This window comes from Populus alba, chromosome 10 (genome assembly GCF_005239225.2).
Source record: "Populus alba chromosome 10, ASM523922v2, whole genome shotgun sequence".
Taxonomy (NCBI): Eukaryota; Viridiplantae; Streptophyta; class Magnoliopsida; order Malpighiales; family Salicaceae; genus Populus; species Populus alba.
The window spans coordinates 9,186,584-9,207,649 of record NC_133293.1 but is presented as its reverse complement, the minus strand read 5'-3'; the positions used below and the strand labels follow the sequence as shown (position 1 = coordinate 9,207,649).

Sequence of the window (21,066 nt, the reverse complement as noted above, 5' to 3'; positions counted from 1 at the left end):
TTTTCCTCATTTTTTTTAATGAAGTTCAGCTTCGTAGACGAGGCAGCCTTAATTGAATAATAATGGGATCCGATCGATGGGATTGGGAACATGGCAATGGCTGCCTGACTCATTCACAGCTTTATGTTTTTTCCCCTTTTATGAATTCTATAAAACTTTCTTTGCAAGTGCTTTGATTTAGAATTGTCTTTTTTTTTCGTGCTATTTAAACTCTGTTTATTTTTATATTTTAAAATATTTAATTTTAACTTAATATATTTTTAATATTTTTAGATGATTTATTAATATTAAAAATAATTTTTTAAAAATAAAAAAAATATTATTTTAATATATTTTTAAATAAAAATTATTTTAAAAAAACGCTTTTTTTAAATTATTTTAATTAATTTTTAAAATAAAAATTATTTTTAAAAAACGCTTTTTAGACGATTGAAATTGCATTTCCAAATATTTTTTAATAATTTTTTTCGAGTAAACAGTGTTTTATTTTTTCATTGATCGTGGCGTGGCAACAATTCCTGACACGTTCCTGGTGTGAACTCAGGTTCTGAAGTTCACGATGCCAAAAGCCAATGGTAATTTAGCACACCACTAGTCTAGTTTTCTGCCGCTTATCATGATAATAATAATAATAATAAAAAATAACAAACACTAGCTATAATAAAACTTAATTAAAAAATTATCAATTTAAATTTTATAAATTTTACAATAAATATATACGATTATTAATTTTAAAATGAAATAAACAGATGGGACATTTATATTAATTACAAAAATAATTAAAAAAAGCTGGAAACAAAGAGCATATTTGACAGTGTGGTAACGGTTGCTTTTCAAATAGCCTTTTATGTCAAAATACATGTCAATAATGTTTTTTTATTTTTTAAAAATTATTTTTGACATCAACACATCAAAACGATCCAAAAAGTACAAACTGCACTCAATTTTAACAAAAAAAATAAAAATTTAAAATTTTACAAAACACAGTCCCAAACACTACCAAACACTTCGATGGGAAAATTGTCTCTCTCTCTCTCCCATAAAATTACCGTAGTTTCTTAATTCGAGATTAGAAATTGACAATGATTTTAACGGTTGGATTGAATTCAGAGCTGGTTATTAGAAATTGACATCAGTTAATCAGCAATATGAATGCACAATAAAATCTATACGAAAAAATCATTTGAATTTTGACCTAAAAGAAGAGAAATCCCAGTTTTTATACACCTTCTAAGAGATTTGATAAAATAGAAGCATCATAGAAAAATCATATAATGTTTTAATGGAATTGTCAAATTATTCAACGTCTCTTAAAAAAAAAAAGAGAGATAGATAAATAATAATATATAAATTCATTTCTCAATACTAGGCTAATATTCTGCAAAAACAAGAGAAAATGTGGTATAAAATTTATTTTAAAGTGTATTTTTTATTTAAGAATATATTAAAATATTATTTTTTATGTTTAAAATTTATTTTAAATATTAGTATATCTAATTATTAAAAAATAAAAAAATAAATTTACAAAAACAATTATTTAAATTTTGATGAAAATCAGCATTAATGCCAAGCAGGCATTAATTATAAACTCGCGATCATGAAGAAACACGTCGTTTCTTAAACAAACCTGATTGGTCACTATACGTGTAAAGTTTGAAATAAAAAGCCAGCACAGCAAATATAGCGAGTAGTCTACCTTTCCATACTCTCACAAGTGAGCATACAAGTAGCATAGCTTTTAGGCGCCGAAGTTAAAAAATCTCAGTCCTTTAACAAAGGCTGTCTCTGTTTAAAGTGCCGTCCCTTGTTTCGCTCCTTTTAAATCTCCCCCCTCCCTCTCTTTGTCGACCCCCACAAACCCCACACCCCCCCTTAAAGATTAGTTTTGGTTTAGGACATCAGTTGAGAAGCAGCCTGTCTCCGTCCGTACAGTAATGGCTTTCGTTTCTTTCGTCGGGAGAGTTCTCTTTGCCTCTGTTTTCATTCTCTCTGCTTGGCAAGAGTAAGCTTCTTCCTCTCCCCTCCACCAGATCCGCTCTTCCTTTTCTCCTTAAAAGTACTGCCTTGTGTAGTGATGTTAAAGTTAGGGTTTTTCTTATCCACATACCTTACTGTAGGTTCTGATGCTCTGTTTTTAAAGCAAAGCCTTAGATAGATCTGATAGTATATTTTATTTCTCTTTATTTTTTATCATCAGTTTTGAATTTCGGTTTATAAATGTTGAGGTTGAACCTGAATTAATTAGTTTATTCTTTTACTATTAACTGTTTTGTTTTATTTGGCATGACAATTAATTAATAAAAGTAGATCTTGGTTAGATTGTTTAATTTGTTGTATTTAATGAATACTTTGTGCATCTTTAGAGTATGTTGTGATTGTCATGATTTTGTTAATTGTTGATTAGTGGTGTGTTATAAATATTATGGAATTCTGTTGATTTTGATGCGTTCTAGATGTGGCCACGCCACTACAGTAAAGTCAAGTGTCTCCATGCAACACCCATTTTTAACTGCGTTAAAATGAGATTTTCTGACCATATTGCCAACATTAAAGTTTAATGTTCTCTTTTGGGAGTATCGGTGCTGGGCTACATGTTTGTTCCATGGTGACTTGTTTTGCACATTCGTCTACTTTGCATTTTGCTGATGTACTTCTACTGAGATGGATATCTATTCCAATCCTGCAATAACTTTGTGATTATGTTGACGTCATGTATCAATTGTGCTGGTTTTGTGTTGTTTGAATTTCCGACAACATGGTTTTTGATTATTTCAATGAATTTTTTTGGTTGTTCTGCTGTTTGTGATTCCTTTCATAATTTTCGCCACTGCTTAAATGATTTTTTATCAACTAAACTGTAAGTTCTTCATAAGGAATCGTTATCTCTTATTCATGATTGTAGGTTCAATGAATTTGGTACCAATGGTGGGCCGGCAGCTCATCTTTTGGAGCCTAAATTCCATGTTTTCTCAAAACATGTGTCATCTCAAACTGGGTTTCAAGTGCCGCATTTTGAAGTGTGTATTACTTTACATTGATTCTGCTTGTTTTGTTTCCTTAGTAGGTTTGCTTCAATGCCATAACTCTTGGAGTTGTTTTCTACAGATGAAGCATGCAGTTGCTGCAGCTATATCTGTGAAAGCTTTCGGAAGCCTTCTTTTCATCTTTGGCAGTTCTGTTGGAGCTTATCTTCTGGTTCGTCATCTGGTCTATTTCATCTTGCATTAAACTGGCGATTTGACCAAAGAATTACATAAAATGTTATGTTTTTCTTGCGCAGCTTTTGCACCAGATCATCATTACCCCAATATTGTATGATTTTTACAACTACGATGCTGACACTAAGGAATTTAATCTGCTCTTTGCGAAGTTCGCACAGGTTAGCAGTTCTGAATTATATCATGACTTTGGAGTTCTCTCTTTCTTTTCTTTACTTACTAGAATTTTCCTTCTCCTCTTCTGTTTTCTGGTGTTCTATTTAACCTTTGCTCCATGTCTCCGATAAGCCATTAATGCGATTCTATGCTCTGTTACTTTTTCAGAACTTGGCACTCTTTGGGGCATTGCTCTTTTTTATTGGCATGAAGAACTCAATCCCAAGGAGGCAACTGAAGAAAAAGTCTCCCAAATCAAAAACAACATAAAACTAACCTTTTGATGATCTGAAGGTTTCTTTTTTCTCGGTGGCTTGATTTCTGTTTTTGTCGAAGATCTAGTTTTGTATGCTTGTATGAAGCTTTCCTCACTTAGAGACCAGGGACTTGAAAGAAGAAGAAAAGGAAAACATTTTTCAGTTGTGATTACGTGACCCGCTATGTCATTAATGGTCAAAATTTAAATTTATTTTTGATACATTGCTCTTTTCCTTCGTGGTTGATGATGTTAACCACTTTGAAGGTGAAGCTGGTTTCACTTGGTATTTTTTTTTGCGCATCCACTTAAGCTTGAATGGTAAGCAAAAGCTAGGGTAAAATCTGGCCTCAGCCAACTAACCATTCATGTTGTTTTGTAAATGACCAGGACATTTGTGATGGCAGCTAAAATGTTTTTGTTCAATGTTTTCATTTAAAATGAAACTTGCAGATCATTATGTCATTTTTGCCGCTGAGGCCAGTTTTAGTAAGCTAAAATATTTTATTATTGTGATTTAATAAAAAATTCTTTTATTTTAAAATCTGATTGTTATTGTCACATAACTGTCCTTTTAAAATTTTTTATCGTTTAGTTTTAAATTATTTTTAGATATTTTTGACATGGTAATATATAAAAAATAATAAAAAAAATATTATTTTAATTTTTTTTTTAAATAATTGTTTTGATATGTTCATATAAAAAATAAAAAAATATTATTTTAAAATAAAATATTTTAAAAAATGAACTTTATAATATTTTCAAACAATTCTATAATGTCCTGAATTGGCATTGACTTGTTAAATCCAGTTTAAAAAATCGGTGACTAGGAACTTAAAAGTCAGTTGACCCGATTTTATTGATATCATATTAATTTAGTCAAATCCAGTTTAAAATTAATATGGTTATTCCTACGATTTTTTTTTTAAATAAAAAACAATTTGGTTTTATTAAAAATAATTGTCCAATAATTACCGTGATTTATGAGTTATCATGGTTGATGTTAAAAAAAAAAGAAGCAGCTACCGGAGCTTTGTCCGAATTAAATTTTCATTGGAGGTTGGCCAAGATATTCAACGCTGGTGTGGTGGGCCCAGCGCCTCCCATCTTGTAATAATTCTAGTTCAAGCATGTTGGCTGTCTTAAAATTTTAAAAGATAAGCCACTGGCAGAGCAGGCAAGCATGTCCTTTATCTACTATAATTTGTAAAATCTCAGCATATAATTTAAAAATCCATAAGAGATCCAGTGCTCAAATTAAGAAATGGTGGGCAGTGGCAGGGCTGCTGAAATTTCTGTTCAAGAAACTAGCTATGACAGAGGGAGTGAATTAAAAGCTTTCGACGAGACAAAAGCTGGTGTTAAAGGACTTGTTGATTCTGGGGTTTCAAAAGTCCCTCAAATCTTCATCCATCCATCTGAAAGGTTGGAGCACAGGACTCCAAGCACCAGCAAGAACCCAGTTAATGTCCCTTTCATAGACCTTGAAGCTATCGATAAAGATCCAATCAAGCGTAAGGGGATTGTTGACAAAGTTCGTGATGCGTCGGAGACATGGGGTTTCTTTCAGGTGGTCAATCATGGAATCCCTGTCGGTGTTCTGGAGGAGATGGATGCCGGTGCACGCAGATTTTTTGACCAAGATATTGAAGTGAAGAAAACGTTTTACACGCGAGATGTCACAAAAAGGTTTGTGTATAACAGCAACTTCGATTTGCACACAGCACCAGTGGCTAATTGGAGGGATACGTTTTTCTCCTACATGGCCCCTTATCCTCCCAAGCCTGAAGAATTGCCTGGAGCTTGCAGGTATGTAGCTAATAGAACCAGAATCATACTTTGATAGACTCGATTAATAATCATAGGACAGTTACCAAGTCTAACTAGGGAAACAAAAAAACAAAAAATAAAAAACAAAAAACAAAATAGAAATGCTGCGTCTAGAGTTTATTTTGGTCGTAACATCTTTGTAATGTATCTTATAAATTTCAGAGATATAATGATGGAATTCTCGAAGCAAGTTACAAGTCTAGGAATTTCTTTGTTGGGGCTGTTATCAGAGGCTCTTGGGCTAAGAACAGATCACCTGGAAAAGATGGACTGTGCTGAGGGGCTTGCTCTTATAAGTCATTACTATCCAGCATGTCCCGAGCCAGAATTAACCCTAGGTACAAGCAAGCATTCGGATAATGACTTCCTCACGGTACTTCTGCAAGATCAGATTGGAGGCCTCCAAATGCTTCATCAGGATCGTTGGGTTGATATTCCTCCTGTTCCAGGAGCCCTAGTGATCAATATTGGAGATCTTATGCAGGCAAGTTTCTCCTTTATTAGTGTACTTATGGCAGAATAATCAGTTTCGTATAATCCATAACAAAACTATGATATAGACCTCACTTTATTAGTAATCCAATACTGATAATTGGCTACATGCCAGCAAGTAAGTCTTCTTTCCTTACAATATAATTGTAATGCTACAAACTTGAGAATTTTTTTGCAAAAACAGGGGGAGCTTAGTTTCCATTTTATAGGATTGCTAAACTTTGTGTTTGTTCAGTCCATCAATTGGTATGTGATTAGAGAATAGTGATATCACTTTTTACTGATTCTGCTTCTCGACAGTATAAAAAGCATGAAAACTCAAGTCTCGCGAGCTTGTAAATAGAAATGATTTTGATTTATTTTTTCATTCTTCTTGAATTTTCAGCTGATATCGAACGACAAATTTAAAAGTGTGGAACACAGAGTACTGGCAAACCGTGTAGGTCCAAGAATATCAGTTGCTTGTTTTTTCAGCACAAGTTTTCAGCCATCCTCAAAGCTATATGGACCGATCAAGGAGCTGTTATCAGAAGATAACCCTCCAATCTATAGAGAAACCACAGTGAACGAGTATCTTTCCTACTTCTATGATCATGGCCTTGACGGAACATCTCCATTGATACACTTCAAGCTGTAAAGATAATCCTTGAATTCGGCTATGTTTCGATGTAGATGAAGGCGCTACATGAGTTGCCTGATGTTCAGAGTTAAAATAATCGAAGAATGGTTCTTGGATCTTGATTGCCAGTTTTATTGAGCGATGACAATATATAATATCTTGGTACACACGTAATCCCTAGTTTGGGATTAAAGATTAATCCAGATGTATACACGGTGAAAAACTTGCCAATCTTGTGAAACGGCTTCCAATAACGGTGGATTCAATGGAACACCTCTCCTTTCACTTGTTTTACTAGTAGGATAATATAATGAAAATTTCTACTCGAAATATGGTCAAGAGTTGCTTGTATTTTTTTGTCTGGCGGATATCAAAATGCTTCTTTTGCAATGCAACGATTATTTTTCGTTGGCTTCGCCGTGCGCGACTTAGCTCTCAGCTCAAAAGGGGAAGTCCAGGGAGCAGCCGGAGGGCAGGTGGCCACAGAGCTATTAAAATTCAATGGTCAAAGTCAAAATTAAAATCTTCCCTCTCCTTACCCTTCTCTATATTTGTTGATCGTTTTATTTTGTTGATTTTTCAAAATACAAATTTAAATTAATTAATCATATGCATGCTAATAATTAATCAGATAATACTCTGTGTTTTTTTAAATAAAACCCAAACATATTTACATAGAAATATATGAAAGTCTTTGCCATGGCAATCAGATTAATCTCCTGTTGTGATTATTGCCAAGCCCACCTTCTTTTCCTTTTCAGAAGTTACCGATTTATGTTCACTTATTAAAAAAATAACATGTTTTAAAAAATAAAATTTTTTCATCCAATTTACACAGTCACTCAGGTTTTAGATTAATCCAGCAAATTACCCAAATTTAACCATACCAATTTACACAGTCCCGTGTCAGGTTTCATAACTGCGCTAGATAGGCGCAAGAAGTTTTGGATAGAGAAGTAGATTTTTAGGGCGAGCAGACAGTGATGGATGACCAAATACGGACCAGTTGCCATATGCTGGCTATTAAATTGCTCCCACTTCTATCCATTAGTATAGATAGATTGAATGATTGATAGGGTTTATTTTTTTTCTCATTTGAATCGAGCATCTCAAGGTTATCTCTCTGATTAAAAAAAAAGTAAAATTTTTTTTTTAAAAAAGAAGCAAAATGGCGACGACATGCGATTCCAGTTATGATCGAATAAGTGAATTAAAAGCTTTCGACGACACAAAGGCCGGTGTCAAAGGACTTGTTGATGCTGGAATCACCAAGGTACCGCGAATTTTCCATCACCTTCGTGATGATAGAGACAATACTTCGCTTGTCGCTGCTGAAGGAAAGTTCAGAATTCCGATGATAGACCTGGAAGATGTCCATAAAGGTCCCCCTCAACGCAAGGAGATTGTTGACAGAGTCCGAAATGCATCAGAGACTTGGGGCTTTTTTGAAGTGGTCAATCATGGGATTCCTGTAGATGTTCTGGAGGAGATGAAGGATGGGGTACGTAGGTTTCATGAACAAGATGTTGAGCTGAAAAAAGAATACTTCTCTCGAGACTATACGAGGAAGGTTGGGTATAATAGCAACTTTGATTTGTTTAGTTCACCATCAGCTAATTGGAGAGACACCTTTTCCTGTGTCATGGCTCCCATTTCTCCCAGACCAGAAGAGTTGCCAGCCGCATTCAGGTGAGCAGCATCTTACCACTCGATCGATAGCACAGCTATGCGTCTGTTGCCTGCTAAATTCTATAATAATTTTTTTCAGGTTTTATTAACTTTTTCAGCTCGGATGTGATGTCAATTGTAAACTTATCTTCGTAATTCCATACTCAATTTTTTTAGCACAATTTTAACAGTGAATATTTTGTAGAGATATACTCATAGAATACACCAAGGAAGTAATGAAATTGGGAAATTTATTGTTCGAGTTACTATCAGAGGCTCTTGGTTTGAACCCCAACCACTTGAAAGACATTGATTGCAGCAAGGGGCTTACAATTCTGGGCCATTATTATCCGGCGTGTCCCCAGCCAGAATTGACGTTGGGTACAACTAAGCACTCTGATAATGACTTCCTCACAGTGCTTCTACAAGATCATATTGGCGGCCTCCAGGTTATGCATCAGAATCATTGGGTTGATGTACCTCCTACGCCTGGGGCTCTGCTGATTAACATTGGAGATCTTCTACAGGCAAGTCATAAAACTCTATAGTTTTTGTTTTGGGGGGCCATTTCATACAAATACTCTCAGAAATTTCTAACTTCAAGGGTGATGGTCGTGAAAAAAATTCAAACTTTTGGGTCCTTGCTAGGTCACCCGGCCATGGCTACAACTTATATTCGTCTACTTCCGTGCATGCTTAGATGTTATTCTAGTAAAACTATGTTCTTCGTCAGTTTCTGTTATTTTATGGCTAGCTAACTGTTAGCAAAACACAGTCTAACAATAGCAGTAGCATAACTAAATCTACCACAAGCATTGTGAGAGTTCATGGAGAGATAAGATTGCTCAAAGCTATTGGAGTAATAAGACAGAATCCTCACAATGCTTGTGATAGATTTAGTTACTAGCTGTTAGCCTATAATTTGTATATATGTGTCTTCCAGTACCTTAAATAGAATGCTTGCTGTAACAAAAAAAAAGAAGTATTGTATGCTCATGTTTCTTTTTAGACATAATAAAGAACAGAATTCAAACCTCACTCATGTTTTCCAGATTTCCTTGTCTAACCTTATATTTGATACTGATTTTTCAGCTTATATCAAATGACAAGTTCATAAGCGTTGAGCATAGGGTGCTGGCAAACCGTACAGGACCAAGAGTATCTGTAGCGAGCTTTTTCAGCACAAATCTCAATCCAAACTCAAGACCCTATGGACCTATCAAGGAGTTGTTATCAGAAGAGAGTCCTCCAAAGTACAGGGAAACCACAGTAAGAGATTATGTTGCCTTCTTCATCCACAAAGGCCTTGACGGGACTTCTGCTCTGCTGCATTTCAAGCTGTGAAATTAAGAAATGTGATAAGCCTAAAAAAGGATCTGTATACGGACATGTATTTCTATGGAATAACTTATATTGCTTGGCTTTGGTTGTGTATTTAGTGACTTAAATAAGTAAAACAGATTAAACTCTCAGCGTATCTACTTTTCTCAATTGTTTTGTGATGAAAAAGGAAAGGTTACCCATTGTATATCTTAAGATCCCATGCACCTCTCGAAAAAAAAAAGCCCAACAGTGCGGTATTTAGAGAATGTCCCCCAAGATACCGTAGAAAACAAGAAAACTTTGTTAAAAAGAATAAACTAAATAAATTGGAAACAATGACAAATTGATGAATGAACTAAATTATAAAAAGGTTTAAAATATAGAAATCAAATATATAATTTTTGAATTCGTGGATGATTCAGTGTTATTCAGTCACGTTACCGGATAAACATTCGATCTCTCGCCGGAAATTAATTTTCCGGCCAAATATTTTCCCTCCATGAAATCTCAGTATCCAACAAGGGAAAAAAAATAATGATCGGAGGTTCCTATAAGGTTTACATGCATGTTAGCTATAGATTAAAGATATAGTTTTTTACAACGTCAGTATCTCTGATATATCCTTCTATCTCTTCCTCTCTGATAACAAGCGTTGAAGCAGGTTTTTTCACACGAATTGTTTCGGAAAGATTTTCTTAAGATCGAGAAAATGGTGGTGTCAAAGACTAGTGGAAGTCAGGTAGATGTTTTGTATCCATGATTTTCAAGGAAACATGCATGCCTATCGTTTGTTGTTGGCCTAAACAACATCTCCTAGGTTCTCTTATAAAATGTTTGGTTATGACAAAAATTAAGGCTGATACTGCATCTTCTTCTAATATTGTTATTTGTTGATCATTTTCTAGTTTTACTATTCTTCTTATATGTTTATAATTGTCATTTAAATAATTATTCCACCATCTTTTTAATTATTTGATGATCACTTTTACCTCCAATCTTATAGGTTGGTGCTGCTATTCTCATATTCTAAAAATATTTTTGAAAAAATTTATTTTTTTATTTTTTTATTTTAAATTAATATTTTCTTAGTATTTTCAAATTATTTTAATGTGTTGATGTAAAAAATAATTTTTAAAAAATAAAAAAAAAATCTTATTTTGATGCATTTCCGAGTAAAAAACATTTTAAAAAACAACCACACTCCCAAACATGTTCATTTGTTCCATTTGGTTCCTATCTTTATATCATATGTCAGGAAAACTTGGTCTTGGGTAATAATTACAGGTTTTTGGTAGAGTTGGTCTAGGTCTATATCCTCTTATCTTGTTAAGGGTTAAATTTCAAAACTCTTCCTGCAGCTTGTTTATACCACTTTCATCATTGTTATTGATCATGCTTTTTGATTGTTAGGTAGAAGGTGTTAGTGCTTCTATTCTTCTAGCGATTAATTCTAACATGTCATCATGATTGCTTAGTTTAATTAATTCATTTTTGGAATATCAAAGGTTTTAAATAAAGGTTTTGTTTGATCTAGCTCAACATAACCCTATGATGTCGCCAAATAGTTGAGGAATGGCTTTCCAAAAATCTGCAAATTTATAAACCCGAAGAACACTCAATAATCTCTTGGCACAAAAGATTAAATTATTATCACAACTAGCTAGCATTATGCTCATCTCTAGCAGAAATAACTCAAATAGTAAACAAAATCACATCATTTATTTTTTGAAAACTGCAATGGAAAATATATTTTTTAAAACTTTAATAATAAAAACTACCGTAATGCAAAATGCAAAATGAAGGACCTATTGTTGTTTTATATCACAAGATGTAGGATTTAATTGACAATGATCCTTTGAGACCACTCAAGATAGCTAATAGAGAGGGCCTGGGGACCTATTGGAAAGGCCCTAATAAGCTGGAGACCATAGGTTTGCTTTCCATTTTCTTTTTTTCGAAGAGCCGTTATCTTTTTCCCGAAACAAAACTAAACTCGTGGAGGTGGCATCCTCAACAATTGCACCGACCTTACAAAAATCTTATCAAAATGGCTACTGGCTTGTTTTAAGAAAGTCTAAATTGGCAATTTTCTTTATAATTACATAATATAAAATGGCGGTCACCGCAGATTCAACCTCCGGAATTCCTCAAACCTACGACCGGTACCAAGAAATCAGATCCTTTGATGAATCAAAATGCGGTGTCAAAGGCCTCGTCGATGCTGGCATCACCAAGGTGCCGCGATTTTTCATCCGGCCTCCGGAGGATATTGCCGCGGATGACATAAATACCGGCGAATGGATCAATACCCAGTTCACCATTCCTGTCATAGACCTTAAAAACATGGACAGTCGAAGAGCTGAGTCGGTGGCCGGAGTCAAGCGGGCAGCAGAGGAGGTGGGTTTCTTCCAGGTGGTGAACCATGGTATGGAAAATAGGGTGTTGGAGGAGATGTTGGAGGCTGTGCGCGGGTTCCACGAGCAGCCAAGGGAGGTAAAGGAGGAGTACTATAGCAGAGAGATGACGAGGAAGGTGAAGTATGTTAGTAATTTTGATTTGTACAAGTCAAAGTATGCTAATTGGAGGGATACTCTGTTTTGTGTTATGGGACCCGACCCACTTGATCCACAAGAGTTGCCTCTGGTTTCCAGGTTATGTGATTTAAATCAGCATGTATTTAGTGGGCTATTATTGTATGTCTTTTGATTATCTCTTTACCTTTTTATGTTGATAATTTGGACCCAATATTTCCGAATTCTGCAATTGAAAACATAGAGCATTTCCTTTGGCATGTTATTCAAATCTTGAATCAACGTTTCCACTTGATTCAATGCAATACAAAATCGTTTAATCACATAAATGGACCACATCAAAGTAAGCAATGTGTTTTTATTTTGAATTTGCAGAGATATAATGATGGAGTACTCGAACAAAGTTTGCAAGTTAGCAACAGTTTTGTTTGAGTTACTATCTGAGGCACTTGGACTCAAGTCTGACCACCTCAAAGAGATGGATTGTGTGAAAGGACAAGCTCTCCTGAGTCACTATTATCCAGCATGTCCGGAGCCAGAGTTGGCTATGGGCACCACGAAGCACTCTGACCCTGATTTCCTCACCATCCTACTTCAAGACGATATCGGTGGACTCCAAATTTTTCATCAGAATCATTGGATAGATGTTCCTCCTGTTCATGGAGCTCTAGTAGTGAACATCGGAGATCTTTTACAGGCAAGCACTGGTTAAATTGAATTGCCACCCCTTCAATCCCCCTCTTATCTCAATTATGTATCAATCTGCAATCTAAGCTCTATAGATATGGTGAGATGGTTGTCATTTACAAGTTTCAACATATTTCAAATGGGACATGAGTGAAGCATCTATGCTAACATTTATTAAACCGAGCACTGTGCATTTGACTGAGTTGAATCACCATGAGAGTTATGCATAGTAGCCATCAAGTTAGTGGTGTGTCATACTAAACTTATTTCAAAGGATTCTTGTGAAATTGCAGCTTATATCTAATGACAAATTCAAGAGTGTAGAGCACAGGGTGTTGGCCAATCATGTTGGCCCTAGAGTATCCGTGGCTTCCTTTTTCACTCCGCATCTTTATCCATCAACAAGACTGTATGGCCCAATCAAGGAATTGCTGTCAGAAGAAAATCCCCCCATTTACTGTGAAATCACTGTGAAAGACTTTATCGCCTATTATGATTCAAAAGGATTGGATGGGAAGTCTGCACTTCCACACTTCAAGCTGTGATGGTAGCCACAGAAATACAAGAAGATTGGCAGCTCCTTTTATGGTTCTCATTGAATGTTAATTTACAGTGTCTTTAATATGAATGGAAAAGCTCTAAGAATACAAGTATGCTGTGAGCTTTTGTGTACTGTTTTAGCATCCTTTTCTGCATAGAGATCAATTCTGCGTTCTGGCAGAAGCCATATTTTTGGTTTGTCTCTTGTGGGAATTGGGATATGAGTAGGGGATGTAGTGTATTTTTCTAGAATCTGGACTTCCCTTGTTGCATGCACTTGAACAGGGGATAAGTCATTTGTTTGAGGATAATAACCTTGGTGTTTATAAAATTAACTATTTTAAAACTGATCATATACAAAAGCAAATGGAGGGATAATTAGATGTCAGGACGATGATAAATTATAGAACAACTTGATTAAGATATGTTAATTTAATCATCATTAAAAACACTCTGATAAGGCATTTCTCCCAAGTGAACATACCTTAACAGAGCAAGAAATTAATTCCATTCAATTTTTCAAAAGGTTGTGAAGCTTATCCCTTTCCATATTTCATCAAAGTCTACTTTCCATGAGTCGAAGCCTTCCATGCAATAGTTCCACTAGCCAAAACCATTTGCATATGTCAAATAGCAAAGAAAACCACTATATTGTATAACAGAAGAAAGCTCCTAAAATTTTAAGGGTTATAATTCAATTCATCAAGTTCTGAATTTATTTATTAGAGATTTTTAGTTTGAGTTCCATAAATTTTATGATCACTAAAGATTTATATGGTCATTAATTTCAAGGTTTATAAAATTAGTCGAGGTACATACAAACTAGTTCAGACACCTACATTAATTTTAAAAAAAAAAGCTTATAATTCCGGAAAAAAAAGAGGAAATTTCCAAGAGCCCTTAGGGGAAAAAGCTTTTAATTTCTCTTTTCTAAAGCATACCCACAATGATGGTAGACAGTTCTTTGTTTTTTTGCTGCAAATGATGTAAATGAAGCGTTTTCTATATCTTTTTTTATATAACCTTCTAAATCTAATGATTAACTTTTTATTTATGTTTGTTTAATGTGATTGTTTCACTAGTTTTTATATATTTTCACTAATTTTATGGGTTCTAAATTAATAATTATATAAATTTTTAGTGATCCTGAAAGGATTCAAACTTATAATTATTAAAAAATAAATCCAAGATCTGATCAGTTGATTTACCTCTTATGATTAATTTTGTACACTATGTTCCTATCACTTGAAATTATGGCACAGTAACCCTTCCTTCACCTGATTTGAAAAATAAAAAAATACAAACTAATTTGCTTCAAAGCCATAAAAGATTAAATGAACAAACATTAAGAAATACAGAAGCAGAGCCATCCATCCAACCAAAAAGCACCCGACAAAAATGAATTATTGATGGAGAAAATTAAAAACATAAAAGCAAACAAACACTCAGCACAAACCAAGCCTGGAAGCCATCTAACATGTAATAAAAAAAACATATCTCCATCATATTATCTGTTGAACATTTAACCTGCAACAGTGAAATCCCCCCAAAAAAGTCTTAACCCGTCCAAATCATTAGTTAACCTAACAACTTATTACAACAAATTTGTTGTAAGAAATAGGAGAGAACAATCAAATTAAAGAAGGGGGAAAGAAAAATATCGAAAGTAATTGAGAAAACAAGAAAGCATTCTCCATCATTCAGCAAAAACTCTCGAGCTTGTTCACTGAAAACACAAAAGAAAACTAAAATAACTATCGTAAATTTCTCTGCCCGTGAAGAGCAATTGATTAATTAATTAATTAATTAACCTCCCATCGAAGTTCATATATATAAAAAAATTCCAATTCAATTATTTCAGATTTTGAAAAATCCATTAAAACGATGCTGTTGTTGCTTTTACAAACAGCATTTCCTTTTAGTTTGTTGTATAAGTTATCATTTCATGCTATTGCTCGATCGGCTCTGTAACAACTTTGTCATGCTCTGAATAAATAAATGTAATGTTTAATTTGTTGGAAACCATCTTACAGTTTTTATTTATTTATTTATGGAATACAAGAATCTTATTAATCAAACTGATTTAGCCAATAAGAGGCTAAACAGGAGAGAAATAATAACAAAACGAAAATTATAACTAAAATTTACAGAACGAAACATGAAAAGGTAAACTTAACTGGCTTTTCTGTGAACTTTTTGACAAATCAACCAAAAATATAAACTTCCGAAAGAAAATTATAACCACGTCACCCAACCATCTTACAATTAAAATTTTTAAATTCAACCTAAAATTCAAATCACGTGTTTAGACTAAGTCAGTCCAATAAATCTTATTTTTTTAAATAAAAAAAATATTATTTTTATTAAAATAATATAAATAATAAATAGATTACAACCGAGTTTTTGAACGAGTCTTATTAAGTCAATCAGGTCATTGATTAAATCCAAAATTTTGACCAGGTTACTTAGATTTTTTCCTCCTTTTATTTTCTTTTTTTTAAAATTCAGCCCGATTTTAATTTTAAATTAGCAGATTATAAATCAATTTGCCAAACCAGTTTTAAAACTATGCTTAAGAGTTATTTTAATCTCTCTCCCTCTGTTTTTTTTTTTTTTTTTAAATCAATCCTACCAACCACCGAGGAGGGGTTGCTTGAAACTAACATTTGTGGGGGCGGCGGCGGAAAAGGAGGGTGCTATCTTGAATCAGTTGAAAATTGACGTCCCATCCAACCAACTAAATTGGATGCTTAAGGACTAATTAATTAAGGAACTAAGAGATTAGCTGCTAGCTACAAGACAAAACAGCTTTTACCACTTCCAGTAAATGAACAGAAATTTAACTAATCGCATGTATTTGTGATAATCATCAACATCAATTAAAAAGGGAAATAACCAGTCGAAGAGTAAAAAAATTAGTACGGATAAAATAAAATGAGAGAAAAAAGAAAGAATCACAAAGTATATATACTCTTGATTCTTTATGTATTTAATACTTTATAGATTCGATTAAAATATTCTTGATTTTTTTACTAATTTAATAACTATAATCGAGATTTTAATACTTTTTCATTCCTCTTTTAGGAGTCTTAATACTTTTTAATATTTATTTTTTTTAAAAGCTAATTATTACTATTTGTGTTAATTATTTATTAATTAACGACTAAACCATGAATTTTAATACTTGTTTCTAGTTGTTGTATTATCTTTTCTTTTTCCACGTAAATCTAATTATTATTAGTTGTATTTCCTTTTCTATGATTAGCCAACATCACTTTTCCACATACCTTTACTGTAATTTCCTGAATTTTTCCTTATTCTCTCACAATATGTAAAATTCTTTCCTTTTCTTTTTAATATATTTTGAATTTCTTTTCCATATATGAATAATTATTACTAGTTGTTGTATTACTTATTTTAATTAGAAATGATCAAACTTTATAAAATTATTCAACTTTGGAGAATAAAAAAATTAATTTAATTCATTATATATTTGAACTTGTTTATTTTATTAAAATTAAAATAATCTTATAAATTATTAACTTAAAATAGTTAATATATAATTAAATAGTACACTTGTGAGAACTAGTAATTGCTATTATTTGCCTACTCATCATTATTATTTTATTAGTTGATTATTATTTGTATAAAACAATTTTATTATGTTTTGAAACTAAATTATTATTTGGAAATTTTTGATGAACACATAAAAATTGGATGTAATTCTTTAATTTTTTTTTTTATTAACATGAGTGTTCGGACTAACTTGCGCGTATCTTAACTAATCTCATGAGTCTTGAAGTTAATGACCATGTAATTAGGGTCGGAGCCAGGAATTTTTCCTATCCTAGGCTATGATATAAATACACATAAATTATTTTTTAAGATCAATCATTCACTTGGATATATAAATTTGTCAAGTTAACAATAAAGTTTTAATTCAAATACATAACATAAAAATATATAAAAAATAAAATTTAAAGTACATAAAATTCAAAATAAAAATAAAAATAAATTATACTATCAAAGTTGCACCCTTTAATGTTTTGTAGAATATAATTCATCCATAATCGAATCTGAATCAATATCTTCAACAAGCTCTCGTTCAATATAAATCGTCATAGAATTTGCTAAAAACTCCTCTTCCATTTTATTATGAAGCACAGTTTTAACATGTTTCATAGCTGAAAATGCTCGCTTTGTAGTGGCGGTGAAAACATGCAAAGTCAAAACAAGACAAATTAACCTGTTAATCAAATGATAGTGTTGTGACTTATTTGTTTAAGCTAATTCTTGACATAATTCAGAAATGGTAGACATATTCTAAAAGCTCTCATAATGAATCACATTAATTTGATAATGTTCTAGTTGAAATTTTAAATAATACATCTCTTGTTCATTGAAATCTTTAGGATAAAATTTTTCAGCAAGCTTCTAAATAGCATTAGCTTTAAATGATTTAAAGTTGTCCTTAGGTTCTAAAGTAGAGCTAAGTACAAGGAGTTCCATTGTCCCATCACTTAATCTAGAATTTAATTCTTCCAACTAAAAATCTATTATTGAGTTAAAATATATCATAATGATAATGTTGGTAAACTGTAACTGAATCTTGTTATTGACATGAACGACCTGTAGTCTTTTTATACGAAGCATTCATATGTGGTATGTGAATCTCATATTTTGTGCAAACAGATTGCACATTTGCAAGGAGAAGATCAAATCCGGCATCTCTCAAAGTTTGAAGCAATGCTTTAGTAGTTGATACAAGATCCATTGCATTTAAGATGTCAAGAGATTTTTGTTGCAAGGCTCGACAAAGTAAATCAGTAATCCCTATTATTTTATGCATCAAATATAAGATGAATATAAATTCAAAAGATTTCATCACAATCAAACAACCACCAGCTTCTCCACATATAGAATTAGAAGATCCTTCTTGAACCATACTTTCAAGCACATTAATAGTTGCACCATACATATATATTAAGCTGCAAATAGAATCAAAATGAGAGCTCCAACGAGTAGTTCCACTTCGATGTAAATTACCAATTTGATTAGCCCATCTACTAGTTTCATGTTCTCCAGTAGCTACCATATGTGAAATTTATATAGCCTAAGCATAATGTAACTCGGTATGACGTTTGGGAGAAGAACAAATAAAATTGATAATGGTTGTCAATTTTGAGAAAAATAACCAAATAGAAATCTCATTTCTAGCTGCTGCAACTAATGTCAGTTATAGTCGGTGAGCAAAGCAATGTACATAATATGCATAAGGACTGTTGTAACCCATTTTTGGGTCCCCACAAAAAAATAAAATAAATAAATAGCCAAAGAAGGTTAGAAAAATAACAGGAGGCAGAAGCGCTCAGAAAATGGTCGGAAGATTGGTCAAGGAGGTTAAAAAATACAAAGATTGGATTTTTGACAGTATATTCTTGAAGGATGAGAGCCCTATTGAGAAGGAAAATGTGAATTTTGAGGAGAAAAGCCCAAATTTGGATGTTTATGGACTTAATTGGATTTTATTTGAATTTATAGAGGAGTTGAGTGCAAGAAAAATTGATTTTTAAGTCAATTTGGGCTTTAATTGGAAGAAATTTAAGTTCTGGGGCCAAAATATAATTTTTTGGAATTTATTAGGTCAAATCAGGGGCTTAATTGCATAAATATTGAAGTTTAATGGCCAATTAGGGGCTCAATTGTGAAAATCCGAAACCAGGGACCAATTTGGAAAACGCGGGTAAATAGAGGGGGCTGTCTTGAATTGATCCAGGGGCGTAATTGAAGAAATTGGAAGTTTATTGATCAATTGAGGGCTTAATTGTATAAATCAGAGGCCAAGGACCAAGGTGAAAAACGCGGCCAACTATGGGGGCGAGGACCGAAATTGGCAAGAACGCAATTGAAAGAGACAAAAGATAATTGAGGGCTGAGTTGAAATTTGGGCGCATTCTGGCGCCATTTTTAAATGAAACGGCGCGTTTTCCCCAAAACGACGCCGTTTCATATATATAAAAAAAAGAACCCTTTCTTCTTCCTCCCCGAACGTGCAGCGAGCATGGACAAAAAGCTTGTTTAATCAAGCATGGGAAGAAATCTTCGTGCAGCAAGCGTGCACTGACAACACCCGGAGCCCATACACCTCGAACGACGCGAAGCCAGGAGGGCCACGCCTTGATCAACCACGCTCGCCGACCAGCCGACCGGCGCTGTCCCCCCACGATGCCCTGCTCAACCCGCTGTCATGCTCCCCACGCTGCCCTGCTCAGCCCATGCAGCCCCGCTCCCTTTTCCCGCCTATAAAAGAAGGGGAGAGACTTGAAGCACGGGAGGGAAAAAGAAGAAGAAAAGACCCGAGACCAAGAGAGGGAAAGAAACTGAAGGAGAGAGAAACCGTTGAACTAAAGGAATAAATACTTAAAACTTAAAGAAACAGAACCAGGGGGGAAGATTACAGAAACCGTGGGAGAGCTTAGAGAAAACCAAGACCGAGCACGACCCGAGAAGTCACCGGACCGTTGAGAACCGTCGTTTGGAGCCACCAACCTCCGCTGCAGCACCAGCAACACGGACGTTCGACCACCACCCAAGCCATCACCACCAGCTGCCACTGTCTTCGTAGTTGACAACAGCACAGTTGGGAGTAGAAGGAGAAAGGGAAACAGAGAAAAAGCAGCGCCAAAACAGCAAGGAAGAGGAAGAGGAGCCGCAGCAACGCCACCGCCAAACCAGCCACTGCCAGAACCACCGTGAGCCCTCATTGGTTTCCTCTCCACCGCCACCAGCGTCACTGTGAGTGTTCGGCATCGTCTTCGCTCCTTTCGGTTCCACGTCCAGGTAAGCGTTTTGCGTCTCTGTGAAGGTGATTTCCTTTAGCATTTTCACTGTGCAAGTGAATTATAATTCACTTGAACAGTGAAATGCAAATGTTACTATGTGTGTCTTCTTTTGCATGTTACTGTGCGTGATTTTCGTTTTGCATTTTTTACTGTTCAAAGTGAATTATAATTCACTTGAACAGTACCATTTGTATATGATATTAAGGATGCACGCGTGAGCTTCCACCCAGGACACTGGCTCGGGCCAGTGACCTGGTTAGGCCTGCTGGGTCAAGCCCAGCCATATGGGCCAAATGGGGCCCAACTTAAAAACTTTTTTTATTAAAAATAAAAATTCTTCAAAAAAAAAATTATTTTGAAAAATATGTGATTTCCACAATTTTGTTACTGTATTTTGATCAATACTGGTTTGTATTTTTTATACTGTAAAGATACAAATCCGGTATTAAAATACCTGGTTTTCGTCAAAACATCAAAGATTTTCGAAATAAAAAATGTTTTTGCTTTCAAAAAATTTCCAAAAGTCCTTAAAAATATTGTTGATTTTTCCTGCATTTTGTTATTAGGGGGGAATAATATTGGTTTGTATTTTTATACCGTAAGAATACAAATCCAGTATTAAAATACCCGATTTTTGTTAAAACATATAAAAAATAATATTTTCCAAAAAATATTTTTTTGTTTTAAAATACGGCCTAGTCTCTCCAATATATATATATAAATATTATAACCTCATATTTTCACACAACAAAGGAAATTTTCAAAACAATATATGTATTAGCATGCATTTTGGCTTTGATAACCAGTTTATTTAAGCCATGAGAACTAGGCCAATATTTCAAAAATTCTAAAAAAATCCTTTTGTTTTCCTTTTAATTGGGATTATGAATTTATACGTAAAACG

The 21,066-nt window shown here is 33.8% G+C and overlaps 4 protein-coding genes across 4 annotated transcripts; all 4 read left to right on the top strand.

Annotated features, from left to right (window-relative positions):
• Positions 1 to 1,837: 1,837 nt before the first annotated feature.
• Positions 1,838 to 3,852, top strand: LOC118061624 (uncharacterized). The gene is made up of 5 exons (XM_035075124.2): positions 1,838 to 2,002; positions 2,903 to 3,017; positions 3,106 to 3,195; positions 3,281 to 3,379; positions 3,543 to 3,852. Exons 1-5 carry the CDS (start codon positions 1,935 to 1,937, stop codon positions 3,642 to 3,644), a joined length of 474 nt encoding a protein of 157 aa, XP_034931015.1. The 5' UTR covers positions 1,838 to 1,934; the 3' UTR covers positions 3,645 to 3,852.
• A 924-nt stretch (positions 3,853 to 4,776) lies between these two features.
• LOC118061615 (1-aminocyclopropane-1-carboxylate oxidase homolog 1-like) lies at positions 4,777 to 7,715 on the top strand. Its single transcript, XM_035075114.2, has 3 exons — positions 4,777 to 5,439; positions 5,623 to 5,944; positions 6,338 to 7,715. Exons 1-3 carry the CDS (start codon positions 4,895 to 4,897, stop codon positions 6,587 to 6,589), a joined length of 1,119 nt encoding a protein of 372 aa, XP_034931005.1. The 5' UTR covers positions 4,777 to 4,894; the 3' UTR covers positions 6,590 to 7,715.
• Positions 7,716 to 7,735: 20 nt separating this feature from the next.
• On the top strand, positions 7,736 to 9,767 carry LOC140956043 (1-aminocyclopropane-1-carboxylate oxidase homolog 1-like). Its single transcript, XM_073412004.1, has 3 exons — positions 7,736 to 8,260; positions 8,445 to 8,766; positions 9,332 to 9,767. Exons 1-3 carry the CDS (start codon positions 7,740 to 7,742, stop codon positions 9,581 to 9,583), a joined length of 1,095 nt encoding a protein of 364 aa, XP_073268105.1. The 5' UTR covers positions 7,736 to 7,739; the 3' UTR covers positions 9,584 to 9,767.
• Positions 9,768 to 11,502: 1,735 nt separating this feature from the next.
• On the top strand, positions 11,503 to 13,668 carry LOC118061567 (1-aminocyclopropane-1-carboxylate oxidase homolog 1-like). The gene is made up of 3 exons (XM_035075042.2): positions 11,503 to 12,213; positions 12,469 to 12,790; positions 13,074 to 13,668. Exons 1-3 carry the CDS (start codon positions 11,675 to 11,677, stop codon positions 13,323 to 13,325), a joined length of 1,113 nt encoding a protein of 370 aa, XP_034930933.2. The 5' UTR covers positions 11,503 to 11,674; the 3' UTR covers positions 13,326 to 13,668.
• The last annotated feature ends 7,398 nt before the right edge of the window (positions 13,669 to 21,066 follow it).

Bases quoted from the DNA above. Each gene is read 5' to 3' on its own strand.
- LOC118061567 (XM_035075042.2), top strand. From the start codon at position 11,675: ATGGCGGTCACCGCAGATTCAACCTCCGGAATTCCTCAAACCTACGAC. The intron at 12,214-12,468 runs GTTATGTGATTT...TTGAATTTGCAG, and splicing joins GAGTTGCCTCTGGTTTCCAG to AGATATAATGATGGAGTACT. The intron at 12,791-13,073 runs GCAAGCACTGGT...GTGAAATTGCAG, and splicing joins ACATCGGAGATCTTTTACAG to CTTATATCTAATGACAAATT.
- LOC140956043 (XM_073412004.1), top strand. From the start codon at position 7,740: ATGGCGACGACATGCGATTCCAGTTATGATCGAATAAGTGAATTAAAA. The intron at 8,261-8,444 runs GTGAGCAGCATC...AATATTTTGTAG, and splicing joins GAGTTGCCAGCCGCATTCAG to AGATATACTCATAGAATACA. The intron at 8,767-9,331 runs GCAAGTCATAAA...CTGATTTTTCAG, and splicing joins ACATTGGAGATCTTCTACAG to CTTATATCAAATGACAAGTT.
- LOC118061624 (XM_035075124.2), top strand. From the start codon at position 1,935: ATGGCTTTCGTTTCTTTCGTCGGGAGAGTTCTCTTTGCCTCTGTTTTC. The intron at 2,003-2,902 runs GTAAGCTTCTTC...TCATGATTGTAG, and splicing joins ATTCTCTCTGCTTGGCAAGA to GTTCAATGAATTTGGTACCA. The intron at 3,196-3,280 runs GTTCGTCATCTG...TTTCTTGCGCAG, and splicing joins CTGTTGGAGCTTATCTTCTG to CTTTTGCACCAGATCATCAT.
- LOC118061615 (XM_035075114.2), top strand. From the start codon at position 4,895: ATGGTGGGCAGTGGCAGGGCTGCTGAAATTTCTGTTCAAGAAACTAGC. The intron at 5,440-5,622 runs GTATGTAGCTAA...TATAAATTTCAG, and splicing joins GAATTGCCTGGAGCTTGCAG to AGATATAATGATGGAATTCT. The intron at 5,945-6,337 runs GCAAGTTTCTCC...TTGAATTTTCAG, and splicing joins ATATTGGAGATCTTATGCAG to CTGATATCGAACGACAAATT.